Source organism: Lates calcarifer, linkage group LG8, assembly GCF_001640805.2.
Source record: "Lates calcarifer isolate ASB-BC8 linkage group LG8, TLL_Latcal_v3, whole genome shotgun sequence".
Classification (NCBI taxonomy): Eukaryota; Metazoa; Chordata; class Actinopteri; family Centropomidae; genus Lates; species Lates calcarifer.
In genome coordinates this window covers 17,673,139-17,698,100 of record NC_066840.1, presented here as the reverse complement: position 1 = coordinate 17,698,100, position 24,962 = coordinate 17,673,139, and the positions used below count along the sequence as shown (strand labels likewise).

The 24,962-nt window shown below is 40.6% G+C and overlaps 1 protein-coding gene across 5 annotated transcripts; it reads left to right on the top strand.

Annotated features, from left to right (window-relative positions):
* The first annotated feature begins 378 nt into the window (after window positions 1-378).
* med12 (mediator complex subunit 12) lies at window positions 379-23,951 on the top strand. Of its 5 annotated transcripts, none has more exons than XM_051072496.1 (43): window positions 379-532; window positions 1,302-1,406; window positions 1,513-1,704; window positions 3,512-3,671; window positions 3,843-4,018; window positions 4,563-4,673; window positions 5,012-5,284; window positions 5,452-5,598; window positions 6,019-6,118; window positions 6,235-6,371; window positions 6,628-6,759; window positions 7,470-7,596; window positions 7,798-8,027; window positions 8,138-8,197; window positions 8,342-8,515; window positions 8,737-8,881; window positions 9,778-9,896; window positions 11,083-11,226; window positions 11,332-11,495; window positions 12,642-12,773; window positions 13,063-13,290; window positions 13,402-13,546; window positions 13,721-13,841; window positions 14,511-14,621; window positions 14,723-14,836; window positions 14,947-15,083; window positions 15,717-15,896; window positions 16,176-16,247; window positions 16,372-16,535; window positions 16,814-16,975; window positions 17,194-17,395; window positions 17,548-17,657; window positions 17,792-17,927; window positions 18,474-18,623; window positions 18,761-19,123; window positions 19,256-19,394; window positions 19,482-19,687; window positions 20,470-20,544; window positions 21,679-21,908; window positions 22,033-22,210; window positions 22,591-22,782; window positions 23,342-23,423; window positions 23,520-23,951. In XM_051072496.1, exons 1-43 carry the CDS (start codon window positions 431-433, stop codon window positions 23,555-23,557), a joined length of 6,465 nt encoding a protein of 2,154 aa, XP_050928453.1. In that variant the 5' UTR covers window positions 379-430; the 3' UTR covers window positions 23,558-23,951. The 5 variants fall into 5 exon arrangements, with proteins under 5 accessions (XP_050928453.1, XP_018549665.1, XP_050928452.1 ...); XM_018694149.2 differs by having other exon boundaries at window positions 19,482-19,696; window positions 22,594-22,782; XM_051072495.1 differs by having other exon boundaries at window positions 19,482-19,696.
* Window positions 23,952-24,962: the final 1,011 nt, after the last annotated feature.

The following is a 24,962-nucleotide window of genomic DNA, read 5'->3' as shown; positions in this document are numbered from 1 at the left end:
TGTGAAATTGTGTTTTCTCTCTGTTTATTTTTCTGTCACTCAAATGTATTAAACTGTCAGTCAACCTACCTTCCCAGATTAGAGTTTGAACTGGAAAGACTTGTTCTAAAATTGCACTGAGCTGCTCAATTGCTGTAACTTGAAATTCTCCTGCTGATTTTTTGCATAGGTTTCTCAAAAGGCTTAGAAATTGTCTCTAGCAGAATCTAATAATGAACTTATTTTAACCCAGCTTGTTACCATAGATCCTAATATCAAAAAAAGGAGCTGTTTTTTTGTAGAAATTAGTGTAAATCAAAGGGGACAGGTTCTATCTAGGTATATGGATTATTCGCCATGACTTTTATTTTGAAGTTCCTAGCGGAAGTGTGTTCGGTTGTTGTAGGTCGGCTACTGAGGAGGAGGAAAGCCCTGGCTGTGATGCCGCTGGATGATGGCTGCTTTCGGGATCCTAAGTTACGAACACCGGCCATTAAAGCGGCCACGGCTCGGCCCTCCGGACGTTTATCCTCAAGATCCAAAACAAAAAGAGGTCAGATTTTTACGATGCGCAAACTGAAAGGCCAGGAATGATGTTTTCGGGAGGAAATTTTTGAGCAAAGAAGCTGTGCGAGCTAACACTAGCTAGCCTGTTTAGCAAGCCCTCTAGACGACTGGGGCCTAGCAATAACAATGAACAGCACCTAGTTGTCAGTTTGTTAGCTAGCTCGCCAGCTTATTTGGAAAACAACCGGTTTGGTACATAACAGAGTTCGCTAAGCTAGCTCCTCGGCTGGGGGGTGTTATCCAGTTTGATATAAACTACAACCATTATTTAGCATTGAGGTGAAAAACAACATGCGTTGGCTTTTTAAATTGTGCGTGAATGGTAATTGTTTGTTAGCTTGTTATTTTGGTACAACGAGTTAACGTTAGCTAAACCTGCACAGCTAATCTTTATGATCCTTTCTCGTGTAACTTAAGCTAAATTATCTATGGCCGGTTTTAAAATTGGAGTTTGGCCCAGCTGGGCAGTGTTGTTGGCTCTCGATCTATTATTAACCAAAGATAATCTGTTGCTGTAGATGGAAAACTGGCTGCTTTACCTCTACGGTATTCTGTCAGATATCTTTGAATAATGATTTAATAAAAGCTCGTTACAGTCGTGCATTTTCTTGGTGTCAGCAAATCCAATCAAGCATACATCCTGATTCAGTCCAAATATCACTAGCAGATTTAGGATCAGAAATAATGCAATATTGTTCATTGACTCTGAACTTAAGTTTTCTGCCAGTATGCACTGAAATATGTATTTGTTTCAGGATGAGTTGACTGCACTGAATGTGAAGCAAGGATTCAATAATCAACCTGCTGTGTCTGGTGATGAACATGGCAGTGCCAAAAATGTCAACTTCAACCCTTCAAAGGTATTGACTCTTTGCACTTTAGTTATCCTGCATGCTACGTGTACTGTTTTAATGTATACTTGTGATTGAGATGGTCATCACATGTTATACCTTCATTGCTTTGCAGATCAGTTCAAACTTCAGCAGCATCATTGCAGAGAAACTGCGCTACAACACGTTTCCAGACACAGGGAAACGTAAGCCACAGGTCAACCAGAAGGATAATTTCTGGCTCGTCACAGCAAGGTCACAGAGCTCCATCAATAACTGGTTCACGGATTTAGCTGGGACTAAACCCCTAACACAGCTGGCTAAAAAGGTAAGACTCTGGAATGTGTCACTGAAAGCTTTGTTTGCTATAGGATCTTTTATTTTTATTGCTTTAACTGTTAGCATTATTGTTGGAGAAATCTACTTTGTACCTTCTTTTCTCCACCTTGGCCTCACACTCTGCACTGTTTTTTAATTATTTATTTTTTTGCTTTACATTCTTATAACACTGGTCTAGATTTTTAAGGCCATCACCAATACCCAACACTTTTCACCCATGTCCACCAGAAAGGATATGAATTCCCCCCAAAATTCTAAGCTTTTTGTTTTGTTAAAGTATAAAAATAAAACATTTAAAGCCATTATTAATGCTAATACATGATTAAACACATATTGATAGCATAATAGTCCTTCTTCTGGCTTAAAAATTTTCCCATTCTCATTGAAAATACAGTAGGAAAAAGGTATTATCCTGCTGACATTACCAGGCTCAGCTGTGCCTTCAGTTGAATGCTAGGGCCTAAACCAGTCACAGCAGAGCCCGACAAAGAACAGCTTAGACTGAGGAATGTTAGTCCAGTCTGACAGTCTAACGCTTAGCTTGACAAGCTGGTGTGTCTCCATTTTTCAACGAACAGTATTTTGTTTTCTGTTCCGTTTAATGACTTTTAAATCCTTACTAGGCCACTGGCATTGCTATATACTGTAAAGATGATATTGCCCAATTCTCCTAGTGTAGAATGTTGATATATCAGTGCATGTCTACATTTACTGTGCTAATATTTCAAGAGTTCTCAAATGTTAGCCCTCAATTTTAGCTTCACTTGTTGAAGTCTGGCGAGGCTCGATAGATTCTATTTGCCAGGCCATCTTGGGCAGAAGTAGGAGACCTTGGGGTAGACCCAGAGAAGATGATTTATTTCATTTGGCTTGGGAAAGCTTCTGAATTCCCCCTGGAGGAGCTGGAAAACATTGCTGGGGGGAGACAGGGACATCCGGATCCCAGATAATCGGCAGAAGATGGATGGATGGATCCACATGTGTATCACTGCTTGGATATTTATGCATCAGCTCTGTGAAAGCCAAGAAGAGAGCAAATGCCAATAGCTGGAACAGCTGTGGTGGCAGAACCATTCCCAAATTGTGTAGAACTCTCCTGGATGAATCAGTTCACTGTCACCAATTCAGAAAAGGTAAGTGCGGATGTCTTTTTTTAAAATTCTGTTTTTAACTGATGCTTCAGTGTAAATCAAGTCTATTGTTTGTCTTGTTTGGGTGCATTGACTCAAAACACAATAAATGTCATTGTTTGTTAGTGGAAAAAGCTTTCACTGCTTTTTTTAAAACTTGAAAATCTTTTATGTATAGATTGTTTAGGGCAATGTTTTTACTCTTACAAATGGTTGCAAACGCATACATTGGGTTAAATTAAAGGTCAGCTTTTCTCAATTCATACATTTTCTGAAAGCTCTTTGTCATTTACAATTGACCCGTAGTTTTTATTTTCTTTTATCCCTGCTTGCATTTTTACATTCATATTTCATTGTATTCCCACTATAATAAACTGTGCCTTTTAACTGTTTTTTGACAGGTCATTGTTCCAGAGGTACGCCAGCTCCAGGTTTCTCCTGAGCTACTTCATCAAGACCACAGATGAAGTACTATGAGGAACCATAGCAGAAATTGTGGACTTGAAAACACTCTTTTCATACTAATCAAAAAATATCAATAAAATACTTTTGATCTTTGTTTTCTGTCAGAGTTCTTTTTCTCTTAGTGCTTTGATAGAAATGTTTGTGTTGTGTACAGTTTTTTCACTCAACATTACTGATGCCTATGAAATTCTCTTGTCACAGGTTCCAATCTTTAGCAAAAAGGAGGAGGTTTTTGGATACTTGGCTAAGTACTCAGTCCCTGTTATGCGTTCAGCGTGGATGATCAAGATGACCTGTGCGTATCATGCAGCCATCACAGAAACTAAAGTCAAGAAGAGGCATGTGATTGATCCATGTATAGGTAAGCAAGTGAAGCAGGTGTTTTTTTTAAAAAGACACTAATGTGTTTTGAGGCTTATTTCTTGATATCTTTTGGCCAAAACTTTGTATTTATGCTTACTTCTTTGGACATGGATTCTCATTCTCTGAAATGCATTTATCTGTGTATTTGTGTGTGTGTGTGTGTGTGTAGAATGGACCCAGATCATTACAAAGTACCTGTGGGAGCAGCTTCAGAAGGTGGCCGAGTTTTACAGACAGTCTCCCAGCCAAGGTTGTAGCTCACCCTTACCAGCCACCCCTGCTGATGTCGAGACAGCCATGAAGCAGTGGGAATACAACGAGAAGCTGGCCATGTTCATGTTTCAGGTCAGTTCGCCCTCTGAAGTCTACTGCTGAACAGTGTTGGGATTAACATGTTAAAATAGTCACATACATTTTTCCAATTACACAGTAGTAACAATGCACTACAATGGATCTTTGATAGTTACATTAGTTACTGCTGTGCTGAAAACTGTGCTTCAGGCATTTCTTGTGTTACACATAAAATCTCAACGTAATTATCTTACAACATTGTGGCACATTTAGCTATCATGGAAAATTAGTCGTCCCTTTATTAAACAGGCTAATCAGATTATTAAGACTTGTGGCATGCTACTTACAGAAAACGCTGCCCGTGTATGTTATAAAATCTGCACCTTGTAGACCAATTGTGAACAACAACAGCAAAGTAATACAATTATTTTTTCCTGTCAGTAATAAATAAAATAATCACATTTCATTTGGGGAGAGCAATTTAGGAAAGGAATTAATAATGGATGAATTCTTCTGATATTTGGTTGTAATTAACTGTAATTATCTTGTTTATCTGCTTAATATTAAGATGCATTTGTGCTTTGTTTATGGTGTTCAGGATGGTATGTTAGACAGACATGAGTTCCTGACATGGGTGTTGGAGTGTTTTGAGAAAGTCCGACCTGGTGAAGATGAGCTTCTCAGACTCCTCCTGCCCCTTTTACTACAGGTATACCCTTCTATCTCAACATTTCTAACGTCAATATCATATCATCACTCATGCACTGATGTATTACATTTGGGAAACATGTAGTCCCGCTTAACATTCACACAGCTGCACACAGTTACACACACTAGCTGCTCTGTGTTACGAAAGGCCTCCACAGCTGTCAACAGTTTATCATGAACCAGTTGTGTGTCTTGGTCCACAACACTTGTCTTGAACTTTGCTGACTGTAGCCTTTTGGGCCCTGAGCCTCTCGTTCCGTTTCTATTTCCAAAGCTGACTGATGTTAATGGACACTGAGTGCTGTGGGTAATTCTGTGAATCTTTCCTCCGTCCTGCAGTACTCAGGGGAATTTGTACAGTCGGCTTACTTGTCACGGAGACTGGCTTACTTCTGCACACGCCGCCTCAACCTGTTGCTAAGCGACGGGAGCCTGGGCCCTGGCACAGGAGGACATCCAGCGCATGGCATCTTGACGCAGCAAGGTAACGCCCTGCCCCCCACCCCAACATCCCAGCCGGCAGGAGGGAACCAGCCACAGACACCCTTCACAGATTTCTACATCTGCCCTCAGCACAGGCCCCTGGTGTTTGGCCTCAGCTGCATGTTACAGGTATGATGTATAATTGATATGTGGGATATGTGATACTTTTGTCGTCATGTTCTGATAAATTTGTTTGAAAATGCTTCTGAAAATGTATGTCAAGACAAAAAATACTTCACTCACTAGCTCTCTTTTTCCTTTCCTTTGTTATTTGTGTCCTGTTCTTGTCGCATCAGAGCATAGTGTTGTGTTGTCCCAGTGCCCTGGTGTGGCATTACTCCCTAACAGACAGCAGAAACAAGACTGGTTCCCCTCTGGACCTCCTGCCCATCGCCTCGTCCAGCTTACCAATGCCAGGAGGCAACACTGCCTTTACACAGCAGGTACCTCCTTCAACACTGATGTAGTGTTCTTTCTTTTCTGTTCTGTTTATTTCAAGACGGGTTGTAAATGTGTGTGTGTGTTTGCATTTTTGCATACAAACATAATGAGACATCAAGTTACCACAGGTAATTGAAAAAAATGCATAGAAGTAGTTAATCTATGTAAAATAAGACAAACCAATAAACAGAGAAAAAGGAGAACAATTCTTGAAGTACCCCTAAAGCTTGCTTATGCAAATCCATTTTCTTGTTTTGGATATACCAGATGGTAGGAGAGACCGGGCTCCTTATAAACACAGCTGGGGAGATTGGGGCAGTAGTTTATGTAACTGCTCTTGGTTTGTTTTCCCATTGGTTTTTGGGCATTTTGTATTTGCCAGATGACAGGATGGTGTTCTCTGAACTTCTCTTTCATCTCAGGTCCGTGCAAAGTTGAGAGAAATTGAGGAGCAAATTAAGGAGCGAGGCCAGGCAGTGGAGTTCAGGTGGTCATTTGATAAGTGCCAGGAGACCACAGCAGGTAAGAAACCTGTTCCTTTATCTCTGCAGACATCTGTTAACAGCTCATATAAACAGGTTTTGTGGGAGGCCAACAAGGTCAGTGTTTGAAATTATTTTTTGGTAATCTGTCGCCAGGGTTCACTATCGGAAGGGTTCTCCACACCCTGGAGGTTTTAGACAACCACAGCTTTGAGAAGTCTGACTTTAACAACTCACTGGATTCGCTGTACAACAGGATATTTGGGTCAGGCCAGAGCAAAGATGGCCATGAGGTAAGGATCTCTGTTTTTTTTTGGTAAACATAAAGCATGAAAAAAATGAATCTTTTAAATGTGACATTACAGCAACAATCAAAGTTGATCAGCAAATTGATTTTAATCTCTTGGAACTGAAAAGTGGATTGAAAATGTATAATTTTGATCTGTGCTGTGCTCATACCATGTGATTACTGATCATCAGATCATAAAAAGTGTCACAGAGCAATCATGTTTTTAGCCATATTGTCTCATAATGCATGTTTCTGTCCAGATGTCACCAGATGACGATGCGGTGGTGACCTTGCTTTGTGAATGGGCAGTGTGCTGTAAGCGTTCTGGCAGACACAGGGCCATGGTGGTGGCCAAGCTGCTGGAAAAGAGACAGGCTGAAATAGAAGCAGAGGTAAGAGACACAGCTGACTTCTGGTACATGTTTTCGATCTCTTGCTTGTTTTACACAGGTCCAAGGTCTAAGTTTTTTTTTTCCAGTTTTGGTTGTAATCAACTTGAATACATCTTCTCTGTTATTGGTTCCCAGCCTTGATCTGACATGTGGCTCCTTCAAACACACACTCTGTTACTCTGCATCACAAGTCAGGGCTTTACAGTGTATATGAGTTAAAAGCAGCAGAATACGTTTTCCTGCTCAGACTTTTATTTAAAGGATTTTTAGAGGCCTGAAGAAATGAAAGTGTTCAGTATTTCACCAGAAAAAGCAAACATTTGAGATTTTTTTTTTCTTTCTTATCCCTTGAATCATCGTTTGACCCCTTAGATTTATTTTGGGAATCGAATGCGTCATATCCAAAAATATCAACCTTTTATACTGACCTGCATGCACTTTGGTTTATATTTTACAAAATACACAACTGATTTTCCTTCACTCTACATGGTTGCTGCTTGGATGATCCTAGAGACTTGTCATGCCCTCCTGGCATTTCAATAACATTTAAAATATTCCCACTGCATAATTCATACTTTGTGGCCTCTGTAGACTAACTGTGAACCCAAATGAATGTGTCAAATAGGGAAGGTTTTGAAATAAGTGTTCTACATTGCACACTAAAAGGCTGTTTGCTATATGTTGTCTGTCTGCTGTATGTTTGTTTGCAGAGGTGTGGTGAGTCGGAGGTGGTGGATGAGAAGGGCTCTGTGTCATCCGGCTCCCTCTCAGCTGCCACACTACCAGTCTTTCAGGATGTTCTGCTGCAGTTCCTTGATACTCAGGCCCCCACACTGAGTAGGTCTTTCTTTTTTTTTCTTCATTTCCTGCGGCTGTGATTCTCCTATGTGTCAGACTTGAGCTCAATCTAATATTGAAGGAACTTTATATCCTTTTGTCTTTGCCTCTTATTTCATTACCCAGTGCATATTTATTATAAATGATTTGGCAAGGGAAACCTGCTATTAAATTATTGAAATCTTTTATTCCCCTCTGCAGCGGAGCCTGGGAATGAAAGTGAGCGTGTGGAGTTCTCCAACCTCGTCCTGCTCTTCTGCGAGCTCATCCGTCACGATGTCTTTTCTCACAACATCTACATGTGCACGCTCATTTCCCGTGGCGACCTGGCTTCTGACTCCCACCTGCCACGCCCGCGATCCCCTAGTGATGAGCCCTCCGATGAATCAGAACGCAAGGAGCAGGACGCAGGCAGCAGTGTTAAAATGGAGGCATGTTGGAGGCATCTGTTGTTTGTGTTATGTGATGAGTCATTTGTGCAGCATTACAACGTAACAGTGTGGTGTAAATGGGTAACACAAGCTTATGGTTTGTTCAACAGGATACTGGTCTGTCGGAGTCAATGGAAATCGATCACAACTCGAGTGCTAATTTTGATGAGGTAAACACAGTATTTAACCTTTAGGTTTCCTGCCATAATGCATACAAATTTGAATCACTCTTATTACAGTTCACTCTCGAACATTTTGGCATTGATGGTGTGTGCCCTTGCTCAGAGTCATTTCAGTCTCTTTTTGCCTTGCAGATGTTTTCTCCTCCAATGCACTGTGAGTCTAAGGGCAGCCCATCTCCAGAGAAACCAGCACCAGAGCAAGACAGCAAGGCCAGCTGTAAGGACAAGGGCATGGACCCAGCATTCCCTCAACTATACGAGCAACCCCGGCACATTCAGTATGCCACTCATTTCCCAATTCCTCAGGTGAGAACACTTAAAGGTTGACATTTAGAAAGAGAGAGAACAGAAGTTAGTTAGTTTTTATATTTAACAATTGAAGAGTCAAATTTGTAAAAGTATTCCTCAAACCTTGTCATGTCTGTGGTGCAAAAATATATATTGTAGTATATGTTTTCCTGTTGGTGTGCTGCTCAGGTTATCAAGTGCATCTAGTTTATGACTGATCATTTTGTCTTTGCCTTTAGGAGGAAAGTGCCAGCCATGAGTGCAACCAGCGGTTAGTGGTCCTGTATGGTGTGGGCAAACTGAGAGATGAGGCGCGACACACCATCAAGAAAATTACCAAAGACATCTTGAAGGTGCTCAACCGAAAAAGCACAGCAGAAACAGGTAACTCAATTTTATCAGCTTTTGACTGATGCTTAATGCCCTGCATTTCCCATTTAGTTGATATTTTACATTACCTTAGCAGTATGTATGCAGTTTGTCTGGCAGCCAGCTGCCATTTAAGATTACATTTCATCCATTTTATTTTACCTACTTTTCATGTTAAGGAATGAAAATTGAGTCAATGAAATTGCTTTCAAGTTTTTATATGTATCCCCCAATTTATTTGGTGGATTTTTCCCTGTGTCTCTCTGTAGAATAATCTATGTGAATATATTATTAAATATAATGTTTTGCTCTGTGTAAAGCGGGAGCTTTATCATGCTTGGATGTTTGTAAAACATTGTTCACACTCGCACTGACTGCTCATTTCCCTACTGTGGCCAATCCAGCTGTTATCCTCTTAATAACTCTCCTCTTTGAATACTTTTCATTTGTATTCCCTTTCTCCTTCCCTTTTTAAGAGAACAAGCTTTTTTTCGTTCTTTATCGACCCCAGGGGGTTGCAATGCTCAATCTTTCCACCCAATTTCTATGCTAATAGCTCTCATCTGTTCACAGCCACTTTATCTCAGATACATGTGACCTTATTATGGTGATTTAAGGTTTTCAGAGTTATAATTTCACAGATTGGAGTGTTTTGTCTCACCTTACCACATTCCTGTGAGCTCATGATGACCTTCAGCTCACTATTGTGTTTCCCCAAAATGAAAAGTACCACGTTCCTTTACTGTAAGTGCTTTTATAGCAGTGTCTTTTGCAGTAAAGCAGCAAATCAGAGGAGGGTGGAAATAAGATAACAGACCACTGACTTAACTTGATTTCACGGCTGGCCTGTTCGGCAGACTGGAAAGAATACTGCAAACCAGTTATGAGTTGTTGTTTCGTTTCTTTATCAGGAGGGGAGGAAGGACAAAAAAGGAAGAGGAGTAAGCCGGAGGCCTTTCCCACTGCAGAGGATATCTTTTCCAAATTCCAGCACCTCTCCCACTTTGACCAGCACCAGGTCACCTCCCAGGTAAGACGAGACCACCTCAGCCACAGGGTTTACTAATGCAAATACTCCAGCAGCCTAAAACAAGAGACCTCCCAAGGTGACTGATTTGAATGTAAATGTAATCTGAGTGTAATTTGTTTTCTCTTGTGAGATGTCTGAATACAATTTGAATGGATAATGCACTTGGGTGGCTGTAACTTGAAAACCCAGCAGAACATAATGTATTTAAATTTCAGACAGCACAGGTTGTAACGGAGAAGGCAGTTGATCCCGAATGCAATAAAGTCAATAATATCCCATAGATTATAAAGTATAAAACACTTTGCAGTTGAAAATGATGTACATAGCATTTGGATTATCAAGTGCTTTTAATTCACATATGGCTAATAGTCCCAGGGTCAAGCCTGCATGAAACTAATACAGATTTAAAAAATGTCTCAAGAGGTTAAAATCTGCTTCATAATGTTGACAGATTTGCTCTGTTTTGTCAGCTAATGGACAAGAATATTTTGTGTGAAAGAACAACTCTCTAAGAGTATTTTGGCTGTGTTGGTATTCCCCTTTGTATAAGATAGTTTGACACTTTGGTAATATGCTTATTCACTTACACGCCAAGAGTTAGATGACAAGCTCAATACCACTCTCATGTCTCCCTGTTAAAGCCAGGGTAGCTGTTTCTCCCTACTTCCAGTTTTTATGCTAAGCTAAAGTGATGGTCGTGGCTGTGGCTTCATATTTAATGGACAGATGTAAGAGTAATATTGATCTTTTTTTTTATTAATCATAGATTTATTAACAACCAGTTTATAGGTGAATAAAACCATTAATGTGACATATTCACGTTAAGCATAAAATATAATTTGAACTGAATTCCATTCATGCTTTAATTTAATCACGTAATGGAAATCATGTTTAATCACCCATCACAGTTTATAGAGGGAAAGTAGTTAAAATCCCCTTTTGGGAAACCAGCAAGTCCACTGGTCTGATTTTTTTCCTCCCCAAACATCAAAACTCCAGTGCCTGACAAAGTATTTTGGCATATTATGAATATTTCGGTTCATTTTAGATATAAACTCTCTCTCTGTTGGAGCTCTGCTGAATGGCACCGTATTGTTCTTTTGCAGCTCAGAGTCTGAGCCAGGGTTTGAAATGTTGTTGGGGTTTTTTGCATATTAATGATGTCTGATATGTTGTTTGTGTGCAGGTGTCCAGAAATGTGTTGGAACAGATCACCAGCTTTGCCTTAGGGATGTCTTATCACCTGCCTCTCGTCCAGCATATTCAGTTCATCTTTGACCTCATGGAGTACTCCCTCAACATTAGTGGCCTCATAGACTTTGCTATTCAAGTACGGGCAACTTCATCACTAACTCTATTCAACATGGATAAATCCAGATAAATCTCTTTTTAATCATTGCTGTTTGTTCAAATCCACTGACTGTGTGTTTTGTAGCTTCTGAATGAGTTGAGTCTGGTGGAAGCCGAGCTGCTGCTGAAGTCGTCCAGCCTGGTGGGCAGCTACACCACTAGCCTGTGTCTGTGCATTGTAGCTGTGCTGAGGAGGTACCACTCCTGCCTCATCCTCAATCCTGAGCAGACAGCGCAAGTTTTTGATGGGTATGTGACTTATAAGCTGTGATGTTAGTCTAGAATAGATATTTAATTGGGGGCCCAAACCTAGAACTATAAGATTCTATAGTTGTTACGGTGAAATTGTCCAAAATAGAGATTGGATCCCATCCCTAAAGGCTTGTTGGCAGGGTTAAAGCATCAGTTAAACGTATAATTAAAGTAGTTAAAAGGATATTTGGAGTTGCGAACACAAGTTAAAGAATCTTTCTACTACCTTTAATGAGGATTTTTATTGTTACAGACTGCTGACAGGGCACTGAGTTCCTGAATGCCTGGTCTCAGTTGTTTGTGATGCTGGTACTTGAGGAATTCTTGCTGACTCTGCTATTGCAGTTGTTTATAGTCATTTTGTGTTAAAGCATTCGCTAAATGTCTGTGTTTAAGATAGTTTCTAGAAAGCCTCAAATTAAAATAAATGAAATGAAATAGAAAAGTTGTGCTTATACAAAAAGACTGTTAAAGGAATGGCTTGATATTTTGGAAAATATGCTTATTTGCTGAGACCTGAGCCACAAGATCACAACTATCCAGTAAATATGAAGCTACCTCTGGCAAATGGCTAACTTAGCTTAGCACAGAGACTGGAAAGAGAGGGAAACAGCTAGCCTGCACACAAACACAAGCCTCCCTAACTACTTCTCTACAGCCCACGTATTAACGCTGTATTTCTCAATTGTACAAATTTTTTTTTGTAGTTTTAAGGGGGAGCATGTGCTGGACTATTTCTTCAGGATTGGTCCTGGTAACCACCTGAAAAACTGCAGAATGTTGTTTTTACGTTTCAGTTTTTGTACCGATTAAACACTCTTAGTTAATTTGTGAACTTTAGAGATTAATTTTGTTACCTTTGGACAGAACCAGACGAGGTGTTTCCTCCTGTTTCCATTCTGTACATCCAGAAAAATTCTGTGTATATGTAAACTTACTTGGAAATAAAGTCTGATTCTGATTCAGTCCAGCCAGCTGCTAGCAGTAGCATCATATTTACCATACAGTCATGACAGTAGAATCAGTCTTCTCATCTAACTCTCAGCAAGAAAGCAAATAAGCCAACCCAAACGGTCAGACTTTCCCTTTAATTATTTAGTTGGAGTAGTTGCTGGTGAATCATGTGTGTAAATGTGTTTACAGGTTGCGCATTGTGGTGAAATCAGGTGTGAACCCGGCAGACTGTTCCTCTGCTGAGCGCTGCATCTTGGCCTACCTGTATGACCTCTACACCTCCTGTAGTCACCTCAAGAACAAGTTTGGTGAGATCTTCAGGTACGAATCAACTCTTGCTGAAAAATGTTTTCTGTTGCCTTAACAGAAAAACATGACAAATTCCTCAAAGACAGGTGTTTTTTTGGAGAAGGTAATGTGTCAGATGAATCATACAGTATTTGCATCTAGGGTTATTTACCATCCCAGTTTCCTTTTATTTTCTTCAATCAATCAGAAAGAACCAACAGTTGTGTATAATCGATCAGCTAAATGTTATTTTATTGCCTGTGTTTCATTTGATGTAAATTATTGTAGTTTCTTACAATTTAACCTTTGTGTCCTCTCTCAGTGAGTTCTGCTCCAAAGTAAAGAACTCCATCTACTGCAACATCGACCCGTCAGACTCCAACATGCTTTGGGATCCTGTGTTCATGATGGAGGCCATTGGCAACCCCTCAGCCCACAACTTCAACCACTCCATGGTGGGCAAGATCCTCAATGACAGCCCAGCCAACCGCTACAGCTTTGTGTGTAATGTGCTCATGGATGTGTGTGTGGACCACCGAGACCCTGAGAGGTGTGTTACTCTTGTTGCGATTATGTTGTGTGTATTTCTCAGACTGCTCAGACTGCTACTGGTTTCAACTCTTTGTTGGATTATGGTTGATGTTGTGTAATGTGCTTTCAGGGTGAACGATATTGGGATCCTGTGTGCAGAACTCACAGCATATTGTCGCTCTCTGAGCGCCGAGTGGCTTGGCATCCTCAAGGCTCTCTGCTGCTCCTCTAACAATGGCAACTGTGGCTTCAATGATCTGCTGTGTAACGTAGATGTAAGTTGTGGTTTTCTAACTGTTTATCTAGCACTTAGCTTGTTGAATGAACATGTTTTATGAACATATTATTTATGTTCCCAGGTCTCATCTTAAGTTGTCTAAATGACAGCAGCTTTTTTCATCAGCAACAGCATTGATTTTAAAGTTGATCTCTGCATTCATGTCCTTCAGGTTAGCGATTTGTCCTTCCATGATTCCCTGGCAACCTTTGTAGCCATTCTCATTGCTAGACAGTGCCTACTCCTAGAAGACCTGGTTCGCTGTGTGGCCATTCCTTCCCTCCTAAATGCAGGTAAAGATTATTTATCCATAAGCATCCTGCTATACAGAAATATTGTCAATTAAACCAGTGTAAAATTAAAGAAAATTTGTACCATGGGTTGCGAGTACCCTTAGTTGGGAACCACTGCCCAAAAAGCATCTATATATAATCTCGCAGTCATTAGGCTTTCTATAAATGAGTGAACAGTACATTTGTTGCTTGGCTCATAGAAAGGAATACCAATGTGTATAATGCATTTCTTCTGTCAGAGAGGAGAGTAAACGTGATGCATTTGATCTGGTTCCATGAAACCTCGATGTGCTTTCTGCACTGGCCAGAGAAGTGCCTCTTTCTCCCTGCTGTTAATCTTTCTTCTCGCAGCTTGGACACAAAGCCCCATTCAGCCATGCTGTTTGGTTGGGTTTGGCTCATTTTCTAATGCAACTACACATGCCAAATGCCAGCAGCTCTGGCTTGTGGTAAATGCTTTGTTCTCACTCCTCGTTTCACGACAACAGCTCTATGAAAATTCCACTTCATACTGGCTGATTAGAGGTCTATCTAGGACAAGGTTTAAATTTAAATAAGTGACTTTGATATAATAGATCTTGTAGCCCAGGCAAAACAATGTGAGGCTAAGTTATGTGACGAGAAGACACTCAACTCTAATTAATGCAATGTGTCCAAACTTGCCATCAGCCTGCAGCGAGCAGGACTCTGAGCCTGGAGCCAGACTCACCTGCAGGATTCTGTTGCACCTTTTCAAGACGCCACAGCGCAACCCTGTCCCCCAAGATGGTGTGAAGTCAGGTAGTGGGCACAACCAAAAACCTTTTTACCATCATTTTAACACCTTTTTGTTTCTTCCTGATTGTGACTTTCTAATCTTATGCTGGGTCACGCCTTTGCAGATAAATCCTCTGTAGGTATTCGGTCGTCCTGTGATCGCCACCTTCTTGCAGCCTCTCAGAACAGTATTGTTGTTGGAGCAGTATTTGCTGTCCTAAAAGCTGTCTTCATGCTGGGTAAAAATCTTTGTATCACTGTTATATTAATATTTAGTCAGATATATTTAAGGTCAGAACCTTAAATGCAGATCTTACTGGTTGATTTTACTGGTCTCTTCGTGTTTTAGGTGATGCTGAGCTGAGAGGCTCAGGACTGTCGCACCCTGCTGGCCTCGACGACATATCCGAGGGACGTAATGTCTCTATTGAAACGGCCAGCTTGGATGTGTACGCAAAGTATGTTCTCAAGACGATCTGCCAGCAGGTGAGAATATGAGTTGAAATCAGGTGAATGATATGAAAGTAATAAAATGCACTGCCACTGTTAACACAGTCAGTGTGAAATGGAAACACACATACTTTTCATGTTCAGTTTTATCAGCGCTGTTGTGTTACTATCTGAAAGCTTTAGTGCGAATGCACAGAATGAGAAACAGTGAACTTTCTATTTTTGCTAATATGAGCTCCCCTGCTTTTCTGAGCTACTTGTAAATGCAGTAAGCCAAGGATGTATAAAAAGTGTGAATGAGATCATTTTCTGCACCAGATGTTACTTATGCCACATGGATATGAAGGCCAGAGAGGGAGCTGGCAGTAGCTCAGAGGGCTGGACATGCTCTGAGACCTTAAAAGACTTCAGACACATTTTCTAGCCAGCAAGGCTCTGACATGTGCAGTTCTATTCCTGTGAAATGAGCTTTTGCTCGGTTCTCGTCACCACCCACCCAGCTTAAGTTCAGTTTGTTTTGCATGAGTCACATGATTCTGTGTCCTAAGCTTTGTGTCACTGAAGTCTTGCTCCTCAACTCATATCCTCATGTTAGGAAATGTAATTTGCTGACCACTTCTGCCACTCCCCCCTCTTTCCCCTGCTTTTCCTCTTTGTTTGGTCCTGCAGGAATGGGTTGGAGAGCGTTGCCTGAAGTCTCTGTCTGAGGACAGCAGTGCCCTACAGGACCCAGTGCTGGTAAACATTCAGGCCCAACGGCTGCTGCAGCTTATTTGCTATCCTCACCGCCAGCTGGACAGTGATGATGGTGACAACCCACAGAGACAGCGCATCAAACGTATACTACAGGTAGATCTACTTTTGAGTAAATGAAGACTTAAGACTCTTAAGTTCAAATATATAAATGTATACAGAACATGAGTGGGTAGGCCTTGACCATCTCTGATTATTCTCTTAAAAACTTGTCTTTCATAAATCAGAACGATGGAGCTTTGCTGCCCTCTCCTGGCTGAATCAGGAGATGAGGAAGTGTCTTAACCCGTGCCATGAACTGTGCATACTCAGAAGCTGGCTTTTGACAGAAAAGGGGAAGTAATGTGTGTAACAGTAATTTTTTCTCTCTTACAGAACATGGACCAATGGACGATGAGGCAGTCGTCCCTGGAGCTGCAGCTAATGATCAAACAGAGCACAAACAATGTAAGCTGCTGTTTGATGTGCATCTAACCATTTTTTGAAGGACAAGTAGGAAGGAAGTATGTATGAATTTGTAGTCTCTAAAAGTCAAAAATAATCTGAATATTCTCCATTTATTCTTCAACAGGAGCTCTACTCACTCTTGGAGAACATAGCCAAGGCCACCATAGAGGTGTTTCAGAAATCTGCTGAGATGAACTCCAATAACCCCTCAGGGAATGGAGCAGCAGTCCAAGGGGGCTCTGCATCCAACAACAACAGCACCACAAGCAAGATGAAACCTATTTTAAGGTGTGTCCTCCTTTGTAGGAGAATACAGAATTTTTTTATCTCCATTTTTCTTTGTATTAAAATTTAAAACACATTTTGTTCTTCAACTCTGTCAAGTCTAGATAATGCGCTTTTGCATTCATTGCAATTCACTTATTTCTTTTTATAAGGTCATCATCATTATAGATATATAAATGTATAATTCTAGCAGGTCAAATGCTAAGCCTACAACCTTTATTTCTCTGTATTTGTGGTTTGCATTCAGTGTTGCAATACTTACATTTTTGTTTGATATGCAGCTCATCAGAGCGATCAGGTGTTTGGCTGGTGGCTCCATTGATAGCCAAGCTGCCCACCTCAGTTCAGGGCCATGTACTGAAGGCAGCAGGAGAGGAGCTGGAGAAAGGACAGCACCTGGGCTCTTCCTCACGTAAGGAGAGGGACAGGCAGAAACAGAAAAGGTAAGTGGTAAACTCAAGCTTCTTTGATACTAGAACAAATTAAATGTTATTTATTCTGGTTGCTCTACAAGATAAAAACCATCTGGCACACTGCGTAGCTGGAAGGATGTTTTCATTTTTGCAACACCCTGACAGGTTGTGGAAGCTACAAAAACAAAATTAGCCAGCCACCTAAACACGATTTTCCTCTTTATTAAATTCAGTTTTTCCCTCCTCAGTATGTCTCTGCTGAGCCAGCAGCCATTCCTGTCTTTGGTGCTGACCTGCTTGAAGGGGCAGGATGAACAGAGGGAAGGCCTCCTCACCTCGCTCTACAGCCAAGTGCAGCAGATTGTCACCAACTGGAGAGAAGACCAGTACCAGGATGACTGCAAGGCAAAGCAAATGATGCATGAGGCTCTGAAACTACGCCTGAATCTTGTAAGAATTTCAGAACCAGCTTTACAGTACAGAATCTCTGGCTATATTAAGTCCATCCGTAATTAGTTTTGTACCCTTGTACATCGTTTGATTAAACCACTGGGTTAGATTAAACATTCTTTCTCAAAGTGTTCTTTCCTCTCTTCATAAAGGTGGGCGGTATGTTTGACACGGTGCAGCGCAGTACCCAGCAGACAACTGAGTGGGCGGTACTACTCCTCGACATCATCAGCAGCGGCACAGTAGACATGCAGTCCAATAAGTGAGTGCTGACCATAGAGAAAGCTCCAATTCAAAGTGCAATCCACACATTATTCCTCTATTTATTTCTAAAGACAAACTGTTGCCAGTGCAAATCTATCTGCCTGACTCTGTGGTTCATTTCTCTCCCAACAGTGAGCTCTTCACAACCGTGCTGGACATGTTGAGTGTACTGATTAATGGCACACTGGCTGCTGACATGTCCAGTATCTCTCAGGGCAGCATGGAGGAGAATAAGAGAGCCTATATGAACCTGGTCAAGAAGCTCAGGGTAAGAACAGCACACTTTTCTCATCCATACCCAAGGCTTTTAAAACGTTATGTTAACTCTGGGTTTTGTGGTGCTTCAAAGGCAAAGACTGTTTGCTTTTTGCTGTTTATTTCACTGAAGTAAGAAAAGAGATAAAATGGTCATAGCATCGCCAGTTAAAGTAATGCAAGTTCAAATGAAACTGCACACAGTGGGATTTCTTCTGCCAAAATAGTCACCTAGAAAAACTGTTAGGGCTAAAAATGTGACTGACCACAACAGCATCAGGGTAACAAAAGCAAACAATAACATAAATCGCCTAATGTGAAAAAGACTTGCATGCTTGCAGAAAAAATGGTCAAGACTATTTTTAACTACATCTGTCTTGACTGGCTGATTACTTTGCATGTGTGTTCAGCCCACAACAAAGTTTTTAAATAAATAAATATATATATATATATATATGTGTGTGTGTGTGTATATATATATACACTTGTGTATGAATAATAATAATAATAATAAATAATAATTGTGTATAATAATAATATACCCATTTTACTTCCACAGAAAGAGCTTGGAGATCGGCAGTCAGAAAGTTTGGAAAAGGTTCGCCAGCTACTGCCGCTGCCCAAGCAAACCCGTGATGTCATTACCTGTGAACCTCAGGGCTCGCTCATAGACACAAAGGGTAACAAGATTGCTGGCTTTGAGAAGGAGGTAAGTGGCTTTATCACATGCTCCTATTCCTTGATGTCTATCTGCAAAGTGGAATTTCATTAAGAAATAATTTGTCAACATAACATGTGCATGCTTATCTTAAATTAAATAAGAATGTCGTGCCTTTGTTCCGTCAGGGCCTTCAAGTATCAACCAAACAGAAGATTTCTCCTTGGGATGTCTTTGAGGGTCTCAAACACTCTGCCCCTCTCTCCTGGGGCTGGTTTGGCACAGTGCGTGTGGATCGCAAGGTCACCAAATTTGAGGAGCAGCAGCGTTTCCTGCTCTACCACACCCATCTGAAGCCCAAACCTCGTAGCTATTACCTGGAGCCGCTCCCTCTGCCCCCTGAAGAGGAGGAGCCCCTGACACCCGTCTCCCAGGAACAAGAGAAGAAGATGGAGCCAGTGAAGCCAGAGAAGAATGTGCCCGCTGTGCCATCTGACTCAAACAAGAAGAAATCCAACAAGAAGAAGAAAACTCCCTCTACCAAGACTGAGGTCAGTTATGTCTACTATTAAAGATTTTAGAGTAATATAGTTTTACTGACAGTCATTCTTGTATATTTGTTACTTGGATTGATGTCTCTACAGATGTAAAAAGTAATACATTTTGCATTTTTTTCTCACCAGGACTATGTGAACCGTACACCAGGTGGTGTGAGCTATGGGACTAATATGCCAACTGAGCTGATGCAGAACCCATATGGCAGGATGCAGTACAACCAGCAGCCCATGGGTGTATACCCACAGAACCAGCCTCTTCCTCCAGGTGAGTACACGGCATACTGATTGAAAGAGCAACATTTTAAATACCATCTGGAATTGTGGTTTATGTAATTTGTCTTTTTGTCCACAGGAGGGCCTGGTTTAGAACCTCCATACAGACCTGCCCGCAACCAACAGATCAACAAAATGATGCCTACCCGTCCCAGCTACCCAGGCATGATGCCTGGCATGCAGGGAAACATGCCCGGCATGATGGGACTGGACAAGCAGTACCCAATGGGTTATAAGCCCCAGCCTAGTATGCCACAGAGCCAGATACTGCGCCAGCAGCTACAGGTCAGACTGGTGAGTCAGTCAGACAGTTCAACCAACACCTTCTAGTCAAGTAGAGTTGAACAAACTGACTAGCTTGTGAGATGAAGCAAAATTAGGATAGCTGATCCCGTTTGATTGATAAAGCCCCATGCAGACGGAATTAACATCATGGGTGGAAGTGGGGATGAAATATTCCTTTGGACCCTGGTAATTTAACTCACTTGTTCAGACAGGATTTTAAACATTGCAAAAATACAGGATGTGTTTGGTTTTGTGTGTGTGGTGAATTTGGAACTTATATTAATGGAATGTAGCTATTTTATTTGGTTTTTGTACATGTACTATAAATTTGTCTTCTGTTACTGGGGACCGCTGTATGTGAAGTGATGATGTTAAACTAGTAGCAGAGGCCATTATATGTTATATAAAATCAGTCATAGCAGGTTGGGCTAGCCAGAAGACGATACCAATAGTTACTTGTACTGACATTTGACTATTTGGTCAAGGTGTTGCTCTGCCTGATTATTTAGATATTTTTTCCATCATTGTATTCGTTTTCCAAATCAGCCCATATGTTGATGTAATGTTTCCATGCCTACCCATTTTCATGGCAAAGCTGAATTTCACACTGAGCTGTTAAAATGCAGGATAAGGAAATAAACCCTGTGTAAATGAGGCTCAAAATGAGAATGATTGTTTTAAGTGAAAAAGTTGCTATTAAATCAGTACTAAGAATCATATTTTACTCCTGGCAGAGTACACTGAATCTTTTCTGTTTGCTGACTTGTTATTTCTTTTCTCAGAATCAGAGCATGATAGGGCAACAGATGAGACAGATAACACCCAACCAACCATACACTCCAATACAGGCATCTCAGGTAAGTGTTTTTGTTGCTTTTCTTTTCTTTGGCTAAGAAATGCAGCAAATCATCTGACACCTTAATTTATACTAGGGATCGACCGATTATCGTCCGGGCCGGTGCCGCTATTCGGCATTTTGACGCATATCGGCAACGGCCGTTTTTTTTAATCTGCCAGCCGATAAGAGATCAATTTAAAACACGGTTATTTTGGCGCTGATGCAGCCGCGCCTCTCTCTGTAGTCACTACTCTGTCTCCAGCATTGTCCCACCCATAGCACCATCTGATTGGTTACACACAGAGCCATGGCAACAGCCAATCAGCAGTGAAAGCTGTGCATGCACAGTGCTCACACACAGAACAACTCTGCTTTTTGCACCACAATCTGGTGCTGCTCAATTGGGACTACTAATTGATTTGAGATTCACATTTCTGTGCAAATTTTATTTAACTTTGTTTTATTGACTTAATAAAACTTCAGGAAGCTATTTATTTATTTAATTAAAATTTCAGTTAACTTTATAAGAGATGCTGTTGACCCTGGGAGCTCCCTGCACTTTTTGTTTTGGTTTGGACTTAAAACAAAGATAAGTGAAAGATAAAATAACATTTCAGTTATATTGAAATTTTGGTAAACTTTATTTGCTGTAGAAAACTTTAGGGAGATATTTATGTGTTTAAGTTTTAATTTAAGTTTATAAGACATGCTGCTGAGCCTGGGAGCTCCCTGCACTTTTTGTTAGAATTTAAAAAACAAAGATATCTATTGTCTAAGATTAAAATAAACCTTTAACATGTTGCAAATCTGAAAAGCTGTTTAATAAACATATTTTTAAAGGCATTTAAACAAAGTTAAGCGCCGGAGTTTGTATTATTCAAAATTTTTATGCCATTTTTACTGCAAATGAATATCGGCTCCAAATATCGGTTATCGGCCTCCTTGACTACTAAGTATCGGTATCGGCCCTGAAAAAACCATATCGGTCGGTCCCTAATTTATACACACTAATGTTGACGAATTTTGAAAAGCTGTCTCCATGTTTGAACAGGTTTCTGTTCATCATGTCAACATTTTCAAGAAATGTTTTAAATGCTTGCACATGTGCACTTCTGTGGTTTAATTTAATGATCAACATTGTCTGTTTGTTCAGAACATATCTCAGGGCTATACCCCATACGCATCACACTTGGGGATGCAGCAGCATCCGTCCCAAGGTGGTGGTATAGTTCCTTCCTCTTATGGGAACCAATCCTTCCCTGGCACCCATCCTGGAGCCAACCCGGCTGTGGTGGATCCTCTTAGGCAAATGCAGCAGAGGCCCAGTGGTTATGTTCACCAGCAGGCTCCAGGCTACGCACACAATATGCAGAACACACAGAGGTCAGTGAGGTGTTGTAAGGAAGGCTGCTGCTTTGTTCTGTTTTTTTAACATCCAATTCCAGACAGTTGAGATTAACTACATTGCTACCTGCACTCATATTAATCCCTGTCCTGCCAACTTCAGGTTTGCCCACCAGCCCCTCCAGCAAAATGCCATCATGCACGGTCTCAGTCACATGGGAAACCAGGGCGTCCATCCAGGCCTGAGGCCCAATCAGATGCTGGCAGAACAACAGCAGCAGCAACAACAGCAGCAACAGGCAGCACAGCAGCAGCAGTACCTCAGACAACAAGCACTCCGAGTATGTCACTTAATCATCATTACTTTATTCTTGACTTTTGTTATATTTTGATTAAGTTCGCTCAATTTAATTAATAGGCAAATAGGAGGTTGGTTGTGTGCACTACCTTTTTAATCATGTAACCCTGAAGCTACCCAGTGTTTTCCATTTGAAATGTATTTTTTAAAAGATGTTTATACTAAAATATAAGTGGTTATGCTGAAAAGTAAATTAATATTTGGACACAGACAAGTCAGGTTGTGAACATGAGAGGGCTGATCTACTTTTGTTACATCACCTGATTTATGAGTACTGGAAATTCAGGTTACATTTACAAGTCACAAGTTTTCACCTCTAATATCAACTGTTATCCTTTCCCTGGTCATCCACAACAATAACAGCAGCAGCAGCAGCAGGCCCAACAAGTTCAACAGCAGCAACAACAGCAGCAGCAGCAGGTCCAGCCACAGCAGGTTCCTCCTCAGCAGCAAGTTCCACAACAGCAGCAGCAGCAGGTGTCATCGGTGCCTCCACCAGGCCAGGCACAGAACCAGGGCCTGGGTATGCAGCCACTGCCCCCCCAGCAACCCATGGTAGGTCCCATCCAGATGTCAGAGACTGGATTCTTAGTGTAGTTGTTAGCACGGTGTAGAGTATGTATAACAACACCTGGAGTCGGTGACTTTGGCAGAAAGATTCATTTTCATTCATACCTTTTTTTTGTGTGTGTCTGGGGAGCTAATTTCTGTTTATTTTAGTAGTTTATAAAAGTCAACTTGCAGAGACTTAAAAGTTGAACAACAGTGCACTGTTAGATTGTCATGGACATGCACTGTTTTGGGATCATTTTGTAATCCTCCTGTTGGTGCATTCAAGATTTTCACTGCTTTTTGGTAGCCAACTCTTAAAATTTAGGACATTGTTGCTTGTTTAAATTCACCACCAGAGGTTTTAATTGCATGTGGTTATTTAAAAAAAAAAAAAAAAAAAAAAAAACTTTTGGCCCTGCTGGATTACTCACCAAGCAAGTATCAAAACTCATATATGCATCTAGTACTTAATGTTTTTAAATATGCAAAACAACAACAGTGTGGTCTTATCATCAAAGTCTTTGGAATTTCTCTTGTAACACTTTGTGAATCTTTGTTTTAGTTCCCACGACAGGGAATGCAGCAGACTCAACAGCAGCAGCAGACTGCAGCTCTGGTCAGGCAGCTGCAACAGCAACTTTCAAGTAAGTCACAAACTTCTACATAATTTTTCCCGTTATGCATGAGCCTACAGCTGTCAGGATTCCATGTTTATAATGAAATGTTCCTACTCTTTTCAGATACACAACCAGGACAAGGCACCAATTCATATTACTGATCGTGCTTGTTCATATTAGTGTGCAGAGAATAGGCCCTTATTATGTGGGGAGGCCCAGCTCTGTAGATTTGCAGATGAATGTGTCCAGTCCTGTGTAGGCTGTAAGGAGGGAAGACTGTTCCAAGGCACAAAGGACAAACCAAACAGATGAACCAAACCCCATCTTGACCACTGAGGCGACGATCAGAAAATATCTTGACTTTAGTCATGTAATTATGGATTATTAAAGGAAGGATCCTGCTCTGGCGTAAACAGATAATGGTTAATAATGGAAGAGTCTATGTAAAAAAGTACCAGAAATTATAAGAATAATGCAATTTTTTTTATTTTATTTCAATTTGTACAATTTTTTCAGTTTCGTGTATTTCTCATTAAAAAATCATGTCAGTTTTTATGTCTTGTACTTGTGTTGGCTGCCTGTATACTGTCTTTAAAACCTATCAATGAAATATTGAATGATGAAAGTAGTGGGGATCAATGGATTTGTTCTATCAAATAAGGCTGGTGTTAAACAAAAAATCCTTATGATAAATTATAGTCCTTGATTATGGCAACTTTTTCATCTTTTGAGATGAGACTGTTGACCACTGATTAGGTAATCCCACAACTAGTTCAAATTAAGGTGTTAAACCTCAATGTACATGAGCATTTAATTCTCCACTTCTGGGGAGAAAATAAAATCAATAGATATGACTCTGAAAGGATGATAACCCAACATGATGTGCAGAGGTAAATGACAGCTTTTGACAACATGAATGTCTTTTCCATCATTTTTTTAAACAAGGTAACTCTTCCTCAAGGTAACTTTTCCTCAATTACTGCAGAAGTTGGACAATTTTTACTGTCACAGTTTCAGTGTGCCACCATTAAGCGCTGCAGTATTACAAATAAAAATCAATGGCTGAAGCATTAACACATTTTTTTCACAGCAGACATCTTGACTTGTCACAGCAGGAAAAGCACAGGTGTTACTAATGACATTAACAATGCTGCTGCTGCATTCACGTGTCCCAGTGAGCCAGCAGTCACTATACCAGGATCCTGAAACTGAAGTAAAAGGTATTCAACCATCGTTAATTTCATTATGGACACTTGTGATCGGAAATTGGATTACTTTTTTTTTTTTTAGCAAGAGTGTTGCCACGAAGCAGAAATAATGTCTGTAACATTACTGCAGCAGCTAAGGAACAACTTCAAAAGAGGAACAGAAATATTTTTGGTGAGTGTATTGAATGACATTTAGACATATACATCATTCACACCACTACTGCCTGTATAGTATTTAGATTTAGGTTTCTTTTTACAGCAACAAATCCATTTTGTTGCAGACTTAGAGCCATGTGTACAATATATCTATGTGAAAGTATAAAACAAAATGCCCCTTCAATAACTACAAACAACAAAA